The sequence below is a fragment of the Tupaia chinensis genome, unplaced genomic scaffold (assembly GCF_000334495.1).
Source record: "Tupaia chinensis unplaced genomic scaffold, TupChi_1.0 Scaffold000244_1, whole genome shotgun sequence".
Lineage (NCBI taxonomy): Eukaryota > Metazoa > Chordata > Mammalia > Scandentia > Tupaiidae > Tupaia > Tupaia belangeri.
Window position 1 is genome coordinate 653,596 of NW_006159722.1, and position 15,562 is coordinate 669,157.

Sequence of the window (15,562 nt, forward strand, 5' to 3'; positions counted from 1 at the left end):
GTTAATGACAGAGTGAAAGAGGCAAAATAAATGGGAACTACTGTAGAGATATGAAATAAAAAATGTCTTCCTTCATTATAACATTCTGTATTTCTTTTTCTTTGTGGAAAAAGAGAGTTAATGTAAGTTTGTTTTTTCTAATTTTTATATACATTCAATTACATTATTTAGCTTACAAAGTGAACATTTCAATATGTGAACATTAACATTCTATATTTCTATTTATGAGATTATTCTCTGACCACTAAGTTTAGAATCTTAAAGTTCAGTTTGGAGTCATTAAGTCTAGGCTGTGAATACATGCTCTGACACCAACTAGCTGTGTTACCTTGGTCAGATTTTTTCTTTCTTTTTTTGGAGTGTTTTTTTTTTTTGCTATAGGGTGCGTGCGCTCGCCAGACAGACAGAGAGAAACAGAGAGATAGAAAGCGAGAAATCACCCCCCAGAGGGGATGGCCGCGCCGCAATCCCTTCTCCTCCATTCTCCTCTCGGGATCTTGGGCACACGCACACACACGCACCTGGCTGGAGTTTAAGCCACCGGGTCCGGGACTTGAACCACGGTCAACTACGTGAGAGTCCAGCGACATAGCCATTACGCTAACTGCTGGTCCCGGTCAGATTTTTACTATCTCAAAGCTGCAGTATCTTCATATATATAATTGTGATATCAATAGCAATCAAGTGCTTTGTTGTAAACATTAAATGAGATATCTTCTTAGGACTATATTAAAGCAAGTTAACATGTTTCTTGGTTTATAGGAGGTGTTTAGTGTGGCCTATTAGTATAGAGTTGCACTCATCAACCTTTCCTTTGTCATCTTTCTCTGAGTACTTGTTTTCTCTGACCGTATCCCAAAGTCTTCTTAGTCTGCTTCTAATTAACCTTGTAAATTTAATCATTCTGCTATTTATCCATGGGCCTCTTCATCTGTTCCTTACATTGTAAATGCTTGAACAGCTTCCTAAGACTTTGAATGCCTTTTTACTCGTCCTTCTTCATTCCTGTTTAGAGGATGTAGGGGTAAAGTTGGACCTTTCCGAGAACTTGAAAATAAAGCTACCCTCTGGGAGTAAAGCAAGTAACATCCACACATAAAGGATGTTGAATATTATTATGTAAAAACAATAAGGATAATTAGGATTATATGAGGAAGGATCTTGCCCCACAATTTTGAATTTGAATAATGAATTATTGACAAGTTTGAAAGCACATATAATCTAACCATCAATCTCTGCCTTTTATTCTTCAGAATGCAGCTAGAATTGTCCGTGCTCTTTTTGAAATTGCTCTGAGAAAACGTTGGCCTGCCATGACCTACAGACTCCTGAATCTTAGTAAAGTCATCGAGAAGAGGCTTTGGGGTTGGGCTAGTCCTTTGAGACAATTTTCAGTCTTGCCACCACACATTCTAACAAGATTAGAAGAAAAAAAACTTACCGTGGATAAAATGAAAGACATGAGGAAAGATGAAATAGGTAAGAAAGAAGCGAAAATGTTTGAGTCATATTGTTCTGTGTAAATCAGATATGATATATGGAAGAAAAGTATTAAGAATTTCCACATTATTCAAGATAAATTTTTACTGTATTTATAAAATCACTTCTTTCATTATCTAAATTAAAGCAAAAATTTCTCCAAATTTTATGAAGTTACTAGACAAAATTTAAGTTAAAATGATGTTTACCTTGTATTTTACACATAGAATTTTGGCTATAAATGAAAATCATTCAATATTTATTCTCTATTAACATTTCATATCAAAGTATTATTATATGTATTTTAACAATATTAAAGCAAAAAAATGAACATTAAGCTCGACACTTCAGAGTTCCTGTGTACTTCATTACACACATAGACATCTTTAAATGCAGCTGGTAGCAGTGTATATGTAATATTTGGTGCTCTGTATTTTCCTGATAATATGGGGGTACTTCAAAAAGTTCATGGAGGGAGCCAGCAGTTAGCGTAATGGCTATGTCGCTGGACTCCCACGTAGACGACCGCGGTTCGTGTCCCCGACCCGGTGGCTTAAAACTCATGCCGGGCGCGTGTGTGTGCGTGCCCAAGATCCCGAGAGGAGAATGGAGAAGAAGGGATTGCGGCGTGACCATCCCCTCTGGGGGGTGATTTCTCGCTTTCTGTCTCTATGTCTCTCTCTGTCTGTCTGGCGAGCGCACGCGCCCTACAGTGAAAATCTCTCCAAAAAAAATGTTCATGGAAAATGGCATTGAAGTATGTGTTTATTGGGGTCCAAAAGTGACACAGTGGTAACAACACTCTACAAGGGTGACTCACATGTAAAGTTTCCAGGTTCACATTAGGAAACCTCTCGTGTACACTGGGCACACTGGCTAAAGCCGGCAGTGGATCATAGCCTAAAGTCCTTGCCAGGAGTGCTTTCTCTATCTCCGTATTTTTCTCGCTGTCTGTCTCATTCATGACAGAAATAAGTAAAATATACTTTTAAAAAATAAGCACTATCAAGTCTTAATAATTTTAAAAACCTTATTAGTAGCTAAAGAAACTTTAATACTGGTTTTCAGAGCTATGAATTGCTAATTCAAGTTAACTATTACAAAATATTCAAACATGCCAGGTCAAGAATGTCAGCTATTCTACATAGCAAATCATAAAACAAGCAATAAAATCACCTTCTCTGAAATCCCATTTACAAGTCAGATTATATTGCTTTTTTTCTGTCTGGACACATTTCTTCTATGTGATATTTTCCTTGCAGGTCACATTCTGCATCATGTGAATATTGGGCTGAAGGTCAAACAGTGCGTGCATCAGATTCCTTCTGTTACAATGGAAGCATCCATCCAGCCCATCACAAGGACTGTCCTCCGAGTAACACTTACTATCTCTCCTGATTTCGCTTGGAATGACCAGGTAAGAGTGGATAATACCTGTATCTCTGTCAACCAAAAGTGTATATACTGCAGGTTCAAGTACACTTCCTAATATCTGTCTCCCAAGCCTATAGGAAAGTAAATATACTGAAGATTTGTAAAAATAGAACATTATAATAATATTTACTCTCCTCCTCAAGAAAGACACATGGAATATTAATAAGATATTAACTAGTGAGACCCCTTCAGAGCATATCAGAAACCCAAAATTTCAACATTGGATTCAACTTCAGTGTATTCAATTCTAGAGGGTCATTACTATACTAGTTCTGTCTTCTTTCATTTTCTCTGTTATCTTCATTTCTGCTTCCTTCAGTTATTCTGTCATTTTAGCCTGCAAAAAATTCTATATTCCTCATTGCTAAGAGAGACATTTTTTAATCTTTGAGTTGTTTTGACATAGGGCATATGCACTTGCCAGAGAAACCATAGATAGAGACAGTGAGAGGGAAAGTAAGAAATCATCCCCAGGGGGAGGGCCACATTACAGTCCTTTTTCCTCCATCCTCCTCCGGGGATTCTGAGTGCACACACACACACACATGTGCCTGATATGATTTCAGGAGGCCAGGTGCAGGACTCGAACCATGACCAGCCACTCTGGAGTTCAGCATCTTAACTACCACACCATCTGCTGGCCCCATTTTTGAATTATGATGTCTCTAAAACAATCATATTTTCCTTTCTTTTTTTTTTTTTTTTTTTTTTTTTTTGGTTCTCGCTCCTTTTTTCTCCTTAATTTGTCATAGGGTACATGTGCTCACTGGAGAGGAGCAGAATGAGAAAGCATCCCCAGCAGGGATGGCCACCCTCTCTTTATTCTTCACTTGGAATTCTGGTTGCACATGCATTACGTGCCTAGCATGTTTCCCAGGCCACCAGGTCTGGGACTCAAACTGCACCATTGGCTAGGTAGAATCTAGCTGCTTCAACAGCCAAGCCACCAGCTAGTCCTGCCTTTTCTTAAATGTTACATTTGTAAAAAACATATTCTCAATTGTAAAAAGCATATTCTAAATTTTCCTCCTGTTCATCTGTTATTTAACTTATTTCTATAAGTTAAAATTTTACTTAAATATGAAATTATAATTACCCATAAATTTATATGTGAAATTTTATGTTCGATGGACTGCTTTTTAACTGTTTTTCCCTTCTGAGCTACTTCCTTAGTGATTTCCAAAGATTGACTGGTTTCTATAACAAATAGAATTTTGTTCTTAGTGGTTTTCTCTATCTGGACACTTAACAATATACGTAGTCTTTCTTCTAATGTTCTTTCTTGGTTCCCATCACATTTCTATTTCTATTTTTATTTCTATTCTTATTCCTCTTATTCTTTTTCTCCTTCAGTACCTTAAATGTTATTATATATGTAAAGATCTACTTAGGACCCCCCTCTTACTCAGTCAGCGTTTTCTAAGATCTCTTGTTGCACCAGTAACTATATTAGCGATTATAGATAGAAAGGCAAGACAGCCCTTGTTATCAAGAAGCCAGAGGAGGAAGACAAGTAAATCTTGTAACTGTAGCATGTGTCTATTTCACATGGTTTTCATAATGTACTAATTAAATATAAGAAAATACCTTGGGGGAACCAGCAGTTAGCGTAATGGCTATGTCGCTGGACTCCCACGTAGTCGACCATGGTTTGCGTCCCGGACCCAGTGGCTTAAAACTCACGCCGGGCGTGTGTGCGTGCGTGCCCAAGATCCTGAGAGGAGAATGGAGGAGAAGGGATTGCGGCATGACCATCCCCTCTGGGGGGTGATTTCTTGCTTTCTATCTCTATGTCTTTCTCTGTCTGTCTGGCGAGCGCACGCACCCAATAGCAAAAACCTCTCAAAAAAAAAAAAAGAAAATACCTTGTGCTTTACCTAATATTAGTATGTCATCAATGTGAATTAATTTTATTCAGTAATGTGCTCTAAAATTATCCAAACATGATTCTAATGACCAGTATTGGTCTTCAAGTGTCCAAAGCTTTGATTCCTTCAGTATTCTCAGCTTTGATTCCTTCAGTATTCTCACCTATGAACATGTGTAATAGTTATGATTATCTTTAGGGCTAGATTTTATTACATTATGTTTAATATTTCTATAAGTTAAAATTTTACTTAAATATGAAATTATAATTACCCATAAATTTATATGTGAAATTTTATGTTTGATGGACTGCTTTTTAAATGAATGGAAATTTTCTATTTTTTTCACACTGTTTTCTTCTACTAATTCCCATAATAAATATCTCGTAATTTGATTTCTTTTTTAAGTTTAAGAACAGTAGTTAATTGTTTTTATAGTTAACTATGTCAGGCAGAATGTTATTAGCTTTAAGAATGGAAACTTGACTTGCCTAGAACTGACTCATGCAAGAAAAAATATTATCTTGTATAACTAAAAGTTCACAGTTCCTAAGAATGGTTGAATCTTTTGTTTAATGATACCATTCAGGGCCCAGAATCTTTTGATCTCTTGGTTTTCCTAACACTGTCGGGTACTTCTCCAATGTTTTTGTGCTTCCTTTTTCACATCTAACAGAGTAAGAGAAAAACTTGGCACTTTTCCAAACCAGAGTATGGACAGTAGACATTTTATTTAATCCTGTTGGGCTAATATTTGTTATATAAACTATATATCAAAGAAGCTATTGTGGAGGGAGGGATGCTGGCCATGGAAATAACATTTCCCACATTCTATATACATAATACAAGACACTATTTTCTAGGTCCATGGGACAGTAGGAGAACCCTGGTGGATTTGGGTAGAAGATCCTACAAATGATCATATATATCATTCAGAATATTTTTTAACTCTAAAAAAACAGGTAAAATATGTATGTACGTATATATCCTTATCATTTTGCTATCATAAAGAGAAATGTAAGCTACCAATTTCTTGTATCCTATTTATCGGTAATTTTATAAAACCATTAAAGCTTCATTCATTATGTTTATGTTTTGTTTAGTTTTAAAAGAACATAGTGATTAAACGCCATAATAAGAATATATATAATTTAGTCATAGCTTGATAAATTCAGTTATAATCTTTATTGTGGTTTAAAGCATAACTTTCAGAGGTGTGGAATATATAAAATAGGTGAGATAAATAATAATTTTAGGTGTTACATACACACAGTACTAAAGAGTATTGAATACATAGCAAGAAGAACATTTCTTTTCAAATTCTGTATAAATCACAAGAGGCAGACTGAATTTAGTGCTAGTTCTTTAACTAATACCCCATTTGTAATTTCTCTTGTAAGAGAAAGTGAGCTTCAGTTCAAGAGTCTTGGACCGGGGGCAACAGTGAAATTTTATAGCAATGCTTTGTTATCATTGCATTTCTCTTCATGGTTACTTTCCATTTATGTCAAGTAATTCTGTATTCTATATAAAGTACTGATAGGACTTAAAGATAAATATTAAGTAAATAATAACAGTAATTGCATGTGGAAAAAATCATGAAGTTAAGTAATTGGATGAACGATGTTTGGGAAATTTTCATAGTCAAATTGATAACTTTAAATATGTGATGATATGTATATGTAAATATTATAAACTGAGTATAAATTTGACCTTCTTTCACATCAGGTATGCTCAAAATGACCTACCCACAAGTTTCTGAAGTATCTGAATAGCTTAGCTATTTAAATACAAGATACTGTATTTATTTTTAGTGTATCTTGTGTAGATACCATTGTCTTAGCCATAGACGAATAAGCTCTTTATGACAGTAGAATATCCATATTTATTTTAGACTTTGTTTCCTATCAGGTCATTAGTAAAGAAGCTCAACTACTGGTATTTACAATCCCTATTTTTGAGCCTTTGCCTTCCCAATACTACATCCGAGCAGTGTCTGATAGATGGTTAGGAGCTGAGGCTGTATGTATAATCAATTTCCAACATCTGATTCTACCAGAGAGACATCCGCCCCATACAGGTAATAGTTGAAAGCTAACTTGAATAATTGGTTTCCTAAAAGTGTTGCTTTGATTGATGTTGTGTCTATGATTGAAAGTTGTTGGTTTTGTTTTTTTGTTTTATTTTTTTTGTTTTTTTGAAGAGGATTTTTTGCTATAGGGTACATGTGCTCGCCAGACAGAGAGAGACAGAGAGATAGAAAGCGAGAAATCACCCCCCGGGGCAGTGGGGGGCGGCCCTGCCACAATCCCTTCTCCTCCATTCTCCTCTCAGGATCTTGGGCACACAAGCACACGCGCCCGGCATGAGTTTTAAGCCACTGGGTCCGGGACTCGAACCATAGTTGACTATGTGGGAGTCCAGCGACATAACCATTACGCTAAATGCTGGTCCTGAAAGTTGTTTTAATATAAATCTAAATCTAATTTATTTATCGATGTAGTTTAAAAAGAGACTTTCCAAAGTCAAAGCTATGGGGACCAGCAGATGTCATAATGATTATGTCACTGGGCTTCCATGTGGTGGACCACAGTTTGAGTCCCAGACCCAGTGGCTTAAAACTCACACCAGACATGTATGTGTGTGTATATATATATATACACACATATACATAAATTTTTTAAAAAATTTAGTTTATATGTATATAAAATGTATATAAATTTTTTTTTGTTTTTGTGCACATATACACACCTACACTTATATACATATATGTATATCTGTATATATACACATGCACATACACACATTTGTATATATACACACAAAGTTTTTTCCTTTTTTTTGTTTTTTACTTTTTTAGGTTTTTGCCATAGAGTGCATGTGCTTACTAGAGAGAGAAAGTGAGAGGGAAAGTAAGAAATCACCCCATGGGGGAATGGCCACATCACAGTCCCTTTCCTCCATTCTCCTCCTGGGATCCCGAACACATATACACACACATGCCCGGCATGAATTTCAAGCCGCCAGGTCAGTACTTGAACTCCCATCCGTGTGGGAGTCCAGTACCTCAACCACCACACCACCTGCTGGCCCCATTTGTATATTTTTAAATATATTTTTGGAAAAGAAAATTTGCCATACTTCCTATCTTGAAAGGGTACTGTGAACATCAAAATTAGGGTACAGACCACTGCATCCCCTATTAGTATTTCTCTTGTCATTCAGACATTAAATGAGTAGTCATCTTCCATGAAGTAATTTTTAGAGTAAAGTGACGTTCCTGTTTTCTGACTTTTTTTTTTTTTTTTTTGGAGAGAGGTTTTTGCTATAGGGCACGTGCGCTCACCAGACAGACAGAGAGAGACAGAGAGACAGAAAGTGAGAAATCACCCCCCAGGGGGGATGGCCACGCCACAATTCCTTCTCCATTCTCCTCTTGGGATCTTGGGCATGCACGCACATGCGCCCGGTGTGAGTTTTAAGCCACTGGGTCCGGGACTCGAACTGTGGTCCACTACGTGGGAGTCCAGTGACATAGCCAACTGCTGGTCCCGTGACTTATGCTTTTCTGTATTGTGGGAAAACACAAAATCTGTCAGGTACTCAAAAGTATAACTCTTTCTTGAAATCATTTTAATTTCTAATCACAGAGAATTAGAAAGCGTCTTGAACTTGATGGAGATTATGTTGATAAATAAAATATATATTTTTTAGTTTTACCTTTTAACTTTTCTTTCTATGAAATTTTAAAGTCCTCTTATAGATATACCATAATTTGAGAAACAACTAAATCTAATACCTTTCAAGGTTTTCTCAGGGCAGTTTTTGTTTACTTAGTCATGTTCTGCTTTAAAACTCCCATCCATTTTTCTTCCTAGAATTATTTTAAGTTCATTTCATTTTCCATTGGGCGCTGCAACAGCTCAATCAACTACCCTGGCTTCATCAATGTCTAACAGACCAAAAGTAATTTTTTGTTAGTATTCCAGTATTGAAGTTAGCAAATGGTCTTCATCTTTTTACAGATCAGGGTACAATTAATTTTATTCTATAATGTGGATACTTTCATGTTCTTGTTATTTACTTTCTTCATTGGAAAATAAAGATATTATGTTATAGTTAGCTTATAGAGAACTCCTTCAGAGGAAAGTCTAGTAAATCAGTATGATAAATATGGTGATGGAGGAAGGAAGACCAGTGACTATTATATAAGAATTTATATTGGGACCAGCAGTAGGTGTAATGGCTGTCATTGGACTCCCATGTAATCGACTGCGGTTCATGTCCCAGACCTGGTGGCTTAAACTCACACCAGGCGCCTGTGTGTGTGTGCCCAAGATCCTGAGAGAAGAGTGGAGGAGAAAGGATTGCAGCGTGACCATCCCTCCTGGGGGGTGATTTCTCGCTTTCTGTCTCTGTCTCTCTCTGTCTTTCTGTTGAGTACACGTGCCCTATAGCAAAAAGTTCTCAAAAAAAAAAATTTATATTAAGCTTTTCTCCCCTCGGAAGAATTAAGGACCCTTAATTTATAATTTAAAATAAACTGTTTAGTACAGTACATGTTTTCAGTTATTATGTAACAACACATGTTGGATCTTTTCAGAATTACTGGATCTTCAGCCCCTACCAATCACAGCTTTGGGATGTAAAGAATATGAAGCTCTATACAACTTCAGCCACTTTAACCCTGTACAGACACAAATATTCCATACACTGTATCACACAGACTGTAATGTCCTGCTTGGAGCACCAACTGGATCAGGAAAAACCGTTGCAGCTGAACTGGCCATTTTCAGAGTCTTCAACAAGTACCCCACCTCAAAGGTCTGTTGGAAGAGTACACATGCTTACATTCAATTAGAAAAGACAGTTTCTAATCTGTCATCTAGCCAGTGCCAAATATTTTGATAAGTCCCACTGAACAGACTTGTCACTCTCTCAGTGAGTATTCCCAGGGGGCCAAGTTAGTATTAGAATGATTTGCTGCAAGAAAACTTAGCTTTAACTTTGCATTTCTGTCATTGAATTTTTGGTGTACATGATATTCACATTTCTTTTCCACCATATGAGATATCTACCATGCATGAGTAATTTCAATTTCTTGGTATGTTTATTGCATTTTGGATGTTGACTTTCTGGAGGGCCAAAGAATGATAAAATCTACTTATTATTAGTGTTTTGAGAAAGGTAAGTGTTTTAGTAGGAAAACACCTAGGAAAGCTTCACCACAGAGCCCTTCTCCACCACAACACTATTCCTGTTCATTCCTCTCATCAAACAAGAGCAATTTTGTAAGGAGATTGATATAAAATTATTAGGTATCTACCTACAGTCCTGACTTGGCCCCTTCTTACTTCTTTTTGTTTCCTGATCTGAAAAAAAATAAAATCTCTATAAGGTACTCTTTTTTTCTTCAATTAATAATATAAATAAATCCTGTCAGCGCTTTAGGGATAGACTAGATAGCTAGTATCATTGCTTAGAAATGTGTCTTGAACTTGATGGAGATTATGTTGGTAAATAAAACTTATGTTTTTAATTTTTATCTTTTAATTTCATTTTCCATGAACTCTTTAAAGTGCTCATGTATTTCATGAGCAAACACCATAATTTCTTCATCCATTCATCCATCTTGGGACACTTAAATTGGTTCTGTATCTTGGCTATTCTGAATAATTATGCAGTGAAGATAGGAGTGAAGATATTTCTTGGAGATACTAATCTTATATCCTTTGGATATGTACCTAGAAGTAGTGGGACCAGATTATATGATACTTCTGTGTTTAGTTTTTAATGGAATTCCATACTAGGCTAGCTGGTGACATGGTGATTATGGTGGCTGGATCTCACCAAGGCCTTCTCTAAGTGGTATGAATCTTGAACCTGACAACTTGAAAAACACACCAGGCATGTGTATGTGCATGCTGAAATTCTGAGAGGAGAAGGGGTTGTAGCATGACCATTCCCAGCCCCATCCCCTCCCCCATGGGGTGATGTCTCTTCTCTTCACCTTGCCTCACCTCGCCTCACCTCACCTCGCCTCTCCTCTCCTTTCCTCTCCCCTTCTCTCTCTGTCTCTGTGTCATTCTCTGGCAAATGTATGCACCCTATTGCAAAAGTTAAAAAAATAATAATAATAAATTAAGAAATTACATACTGTTTTCCATAAACATATACTAATTTATAATTCCCTTAATGGTATACAACAATTCCATTTTTTCCACATCCTTGATGACATCTTTTTTCTTTTTGATAATAGTCCTATTAACAGGCATGAGGTGATATCGTATTATGAGTTTGATTTGCATTTTCACTGATCATTAATGTATGCAGCATCATTTTATGTAGCTTATTCATGTGTATGTCTTTGGAAAAATGTTTGTTCATAGACTTCACTCATCTATTAAAAGAAACTATCCTTTCTTTATTATGTATTATTGGCAACCTTATCAAAGATTAGTTAACTGTATATTCATGGGTCACTTTCTGGGCTCTCTGTTTTTTCCGTTGTTGTATATGTCTGTTTTTATACCAGTACCATGCTGCTATACTGTTTTAATTATTATAGTTTTGTAACATAATTTGAATTCAGTAAATGTAAGACTATAATTTTATTCTTCTGAAGATTATTTTAGCTATTCAGGATCTTTTTTGGTTCTATATGAATTTCAGGAATTTTTTTCTATTTCTGTGAAAATTCTATTGACATTTTTATATGGATTATGTTACAGTGGTTAATTGCCTGAGGTAGCATGGATATTTCAACAATATTAATTTTTTCAATCCATGAACATGTGATACCTTTCTATTTATTTCTGCTTTTTTCTATTTCTTTAGTATTTTATAGTTTTATAGTTTTCAGTGTACAGAATGTTTGCCTACTTGGTTAAACTTATTCCCAAGTATTTTATTCTTATTTACTTTTTCCGAGAGAGAGAGGGAGGGAGAGAGAGAGAGAGAGAGAACACATGACAGTATCCTCCTCAGTTAGCTAGATCACAGGCATGCAAATGAACCCCCAGCATGCACAGAGAGGCACCAGGGCATGAACCAGGGACATTTCCATGTGGGCCTGTTTCGGCTCTCACTGGGCCAAGTGGTTCCTGTTTTTTCCTTTTTGGTACTGTTGTAAATAGGACTTTCTTTCTTAATTTTTCTCCGAATAGTCAAATAGTTTGTTTTTTAGTGTAAAGAAATGCTACCAGTTTTGATATGTCAATTTTATATCTTGCAACTTTATTTAATTCTGTTATTCTAACATTTGTTTTAAATACAGTCTTTAGGATTTTCTTTTTTTTTTTTTAACTGTATGAGTACTTCACTTTTAAAATAGAAGGATTTTAGAGGTGCTGCAGTTGGAATTACGTACTACTTTTCTCACCATTTATGATGTAAGAAATGTTTTTACTTCCTGGCCCAGCTGCTGTGGCACAATGATACCACAAATGCTTTGCAGGACCAGAAGCCATATGGCCAACCTAGGTTTCAGATCCCCACATTAGCTTGAAAACCTCCTGTACATGTTGGGTACCCTGGAACCTGGGGAGCTGCAGAACTGAGAGAAGATAGGACTAAGATGAGACCTTGTGAAGGGTGCTTCTCTCTGTCTCTCTTTTTCCTCTGTTGTGAACATACATATGTTTTGTATCATAAATAAGTTATTTCCACTTCCTTTTTAGTGATACTTAATTAGAGACTTTTCTTCTTTACTTTTAACTTTTCCTACTCTTCAGTCTCTGTATTATGTAGTTACTGATCCATAAAGAGATGTATTAATACAATAGTAGAAATTTGAAATACTTTGTAAAGTACAGATTTTTTTAGATTTATTTATTAATCTCTGTCTCTCTTTTTTTTTATGGCTAATACAATGGACTTTATTGATGGTTCATGACAAGGGGGGCCAGCCCCTCTTCTCCAGGGGATCTGGGATGGAAACTGTGGCAAGGAGGGGAGTGTCTCAGTGTGGTGGGAACCTAGTGGGAGCAGGGCCTCCCAGCAGATGAGAGCCTCTCTTCCTAGTGCTCACTCTGGGGCTGGTGGTGAGCTATAGAGAGATACACAGACAGACAGAGACAGTACCCCAAACAGGATCTTAATGCCATAATTCATCCCCATCTCCAACTGTCCCCAAATGCTGGGCACTCGCTTTCCTGACCTAATCAGGGAGGTCTCTGAAACAGGAACTCAGGATTTTGGTCATACATGCACACATGCCCAGCATGAGTTTCAAGCCGGCAAGTCCTGGACCCAAACCACAGTTGGCCATGTGAGAAGTCCAGCACCTTAGCTACCATGCCACCTGCTGGGCCCCCCAAGAAAAGACTATTCAATATAATTTTTGTATGAGTTTCAATTTCTTTTTATTTTTGTTTGTTTGTTTTAAGATATAACACCTAAAATATATGACTGGCATTATCCATTGAATTGGGCCAGCAGATGGCATAGTGGTTACATTACTGGATTTCCACTTAGCCAACCATGGTTCAAGTTCCAGACCTAATGGCTTGAAACATGCTGGTCATGTGTGCATACAGGCCCAAGATCCTGGGAGAAGAATAGAGAAGAAGGGATTGTAGTATGGTCATGCCCCTTGGGGGTTGATTTCTCACTTTTCCTCTCATTGTCTCTGTCTCTTTTTCTCTTTCTCCAGTGAGCACATGCACCCTAAGACAAAAAGTCTGAAAAGGGAACCAGCAGTTAGCGTAATGGCTATGTCGCTGAACTCCCACATAGTCGACCGCGGTTCGCATCCCGGACCCGGTGGCTTAAAATTCACACCGGGTGCTTGTGCATGCGTGCCCAAGATCCCGAGAGGAGAATGGAGGAGAAGGGATTGCGGCGTGACCATCCCCTCTGGGGGGTGATTTCTCGCTTTCTGTCTCTCTGTCTCTCTCTGTCTGTCTGGCGAGCGCACGCGTCCTATAGCGAAAACCTCTCAAAAAAAAAAAAAGAGTCTGAAAAAAAAAACTGCATTAAATTTAAACAATTTTTCAAAAATTTCCAAGTTAGTAAAGTTTGCATGAAAGAGTTATTCATAACTCATATCAGTCTTGATCATAATACATTTTTATTTTCATCAGAACCCTAACTTTTCCTATTTTGTCTTTTTTTTTAATTTTTCACATTATATTGGACTATAATGTCATTATAAAACACCTATAAATAAATGATGCTTCTTTAAAAATATTTTATGTTTATCTATGTTGTTTTTTTTATTATAAAATGCTTGTGATGTTAAATTTCTTTCTTATTTTGGACAAGGTAATTTAATAACTTTTTTTAAAAATTAAGTATTTAATATTGAAAGATACATCTTAAAGCCATATTCATATTTGACATTTTTTAAGAATTATTTATGTAATTTTATTTGTTCTTAATTTTTTTTTATCTGACCAGAGAAAAAGTGAGAGAGAGGGAGAAAGTGAGAAAGCAAGCTGCCAGGTCTGGAACCCAAACCATAGCCAGCCATGTGGAAGTTTAGCGCCTTAACCACCATGCCACCTGTGGTTTCCATATTTAATATCTTTAAGGAGTTTACTTTTATTTGAAATTGCTGTCACTATTTTCATGAGACTTTCCTTTGCCTTTTTTAGGCAGTATATATTGCACCCCTCAAAGCCCTAGTACGTGAAAGAATGGATGACTGGAAAGTTAGAATAGAAGAGAAGCTCGGTAAAAAGTAAGTTCTTATTTCGACTCAGAAGACGGGCCTTCAATAGAATGAAAAGAACAACAAATAAAAGAGTTCCTTAAAAGTGTTGAATGCTTTTACAATAATTTTTATCTTTTATTCATAGGTATATAACGACTGTTGAAATGGTATCTCCTATGTTTTAAAATTGAAAACTGGAATCTCTTACATTAAAATTACTTTATATGAGTACTTTTATTTAGTAAGATAGCTTTTAATATAGTACAAGGTTAATAATTGCAATATTGTTTTTAATAGCAAAGATGACTGATAACCTAATCATTAATCACTAATCACAATGGAACATAAATTACGGCACAGTCACTGAATGCAAGATATTATTATCAGTATAAAAGAATGCACTCATATGTTCTAATGGATTAGTCCCCAAAGTTAATGTTTAAAAAAAAAATTCTAAGTAAAGCATCCTATCTTTTGTTTTTTAAAAATATAAAGGATATAAATATGTGGTTGCTTCAAAATAAGAACTAGGTGACTATAGTATGGAGCTGTTAAAAAATTATTCACTACATGTCCTTTGAATTGTGTCATTACGTTCCATATTCGTGTTAACATGGAAAACATTGTAAAAATAAATAAAATTAATATTGCTTTAGGGACATTTTACTTGGAGAAATGAGTCTTGCCCCTTTTTATGTTTTCCAAGTCTTGACACAGATTCAAAAATTTAGTAGCTACCTATTGTTGGAGTTAGCCTCCAGATATTCTTACATATTATCTGATCCTTCCAGATTTGCATGATTTTCTTTTTCCTTCTCACTGTAAGATTAAGATCTGCTCAAAATGAGTTAACACATATTTCCACTGGCGTATCTCTTTATGTTCTAATATGTTTCAGTTTGCCTATAATATCAGTAGAAAATTCTGATCTAAGAAATGAAGCTTACAGTCCTGCCAGTGGTATGGTAGTTAAGTGCTAGATTCCCACATGGACAGCCACAGTTCAGTTCTTGACCTGGAGGCTTGAAAATCATGCTGGGCATGTGTGCAGTGTGCCCAGAATCCTGAGAGGGGAATAGAGGAGAAGAGAGCGTGGCATGGCCATCACCCATGGGGGGTAATTTCTCTT

General features: G+C 36.3%; 1 protein-coding gene across 1 annotated transcript in view; it reads left to right on the top strand.

The window, feature by feature from the left end:
* Window positions 1-15,562, top strand: part of ASCC3 (activating signal cointegrator 1 complex subunit 3) — a 402,674-nt gene that overhangs the window by 231,780 nt on the left and 155,332 nt on the right. Inside the window, 6 exon segments of the mRNA XM_006148783.2 lie at window positions 1,254-1,479; window positions 2,742-2,896; window positions 5,642-5,740; window positions 6,690-6,858; window positions 9,382-9,602; window positions 14,375-14,460. Of these exon segments, the coding sequence (XP_006148845.1) occupies window positions 1,254-1,479; window positions 2,742-2,896; window positions 5,642-5,740; window positions 6,690-6,858; window positions 9,382-9,602; window positions 14,375-14,460 (956 nt within the window).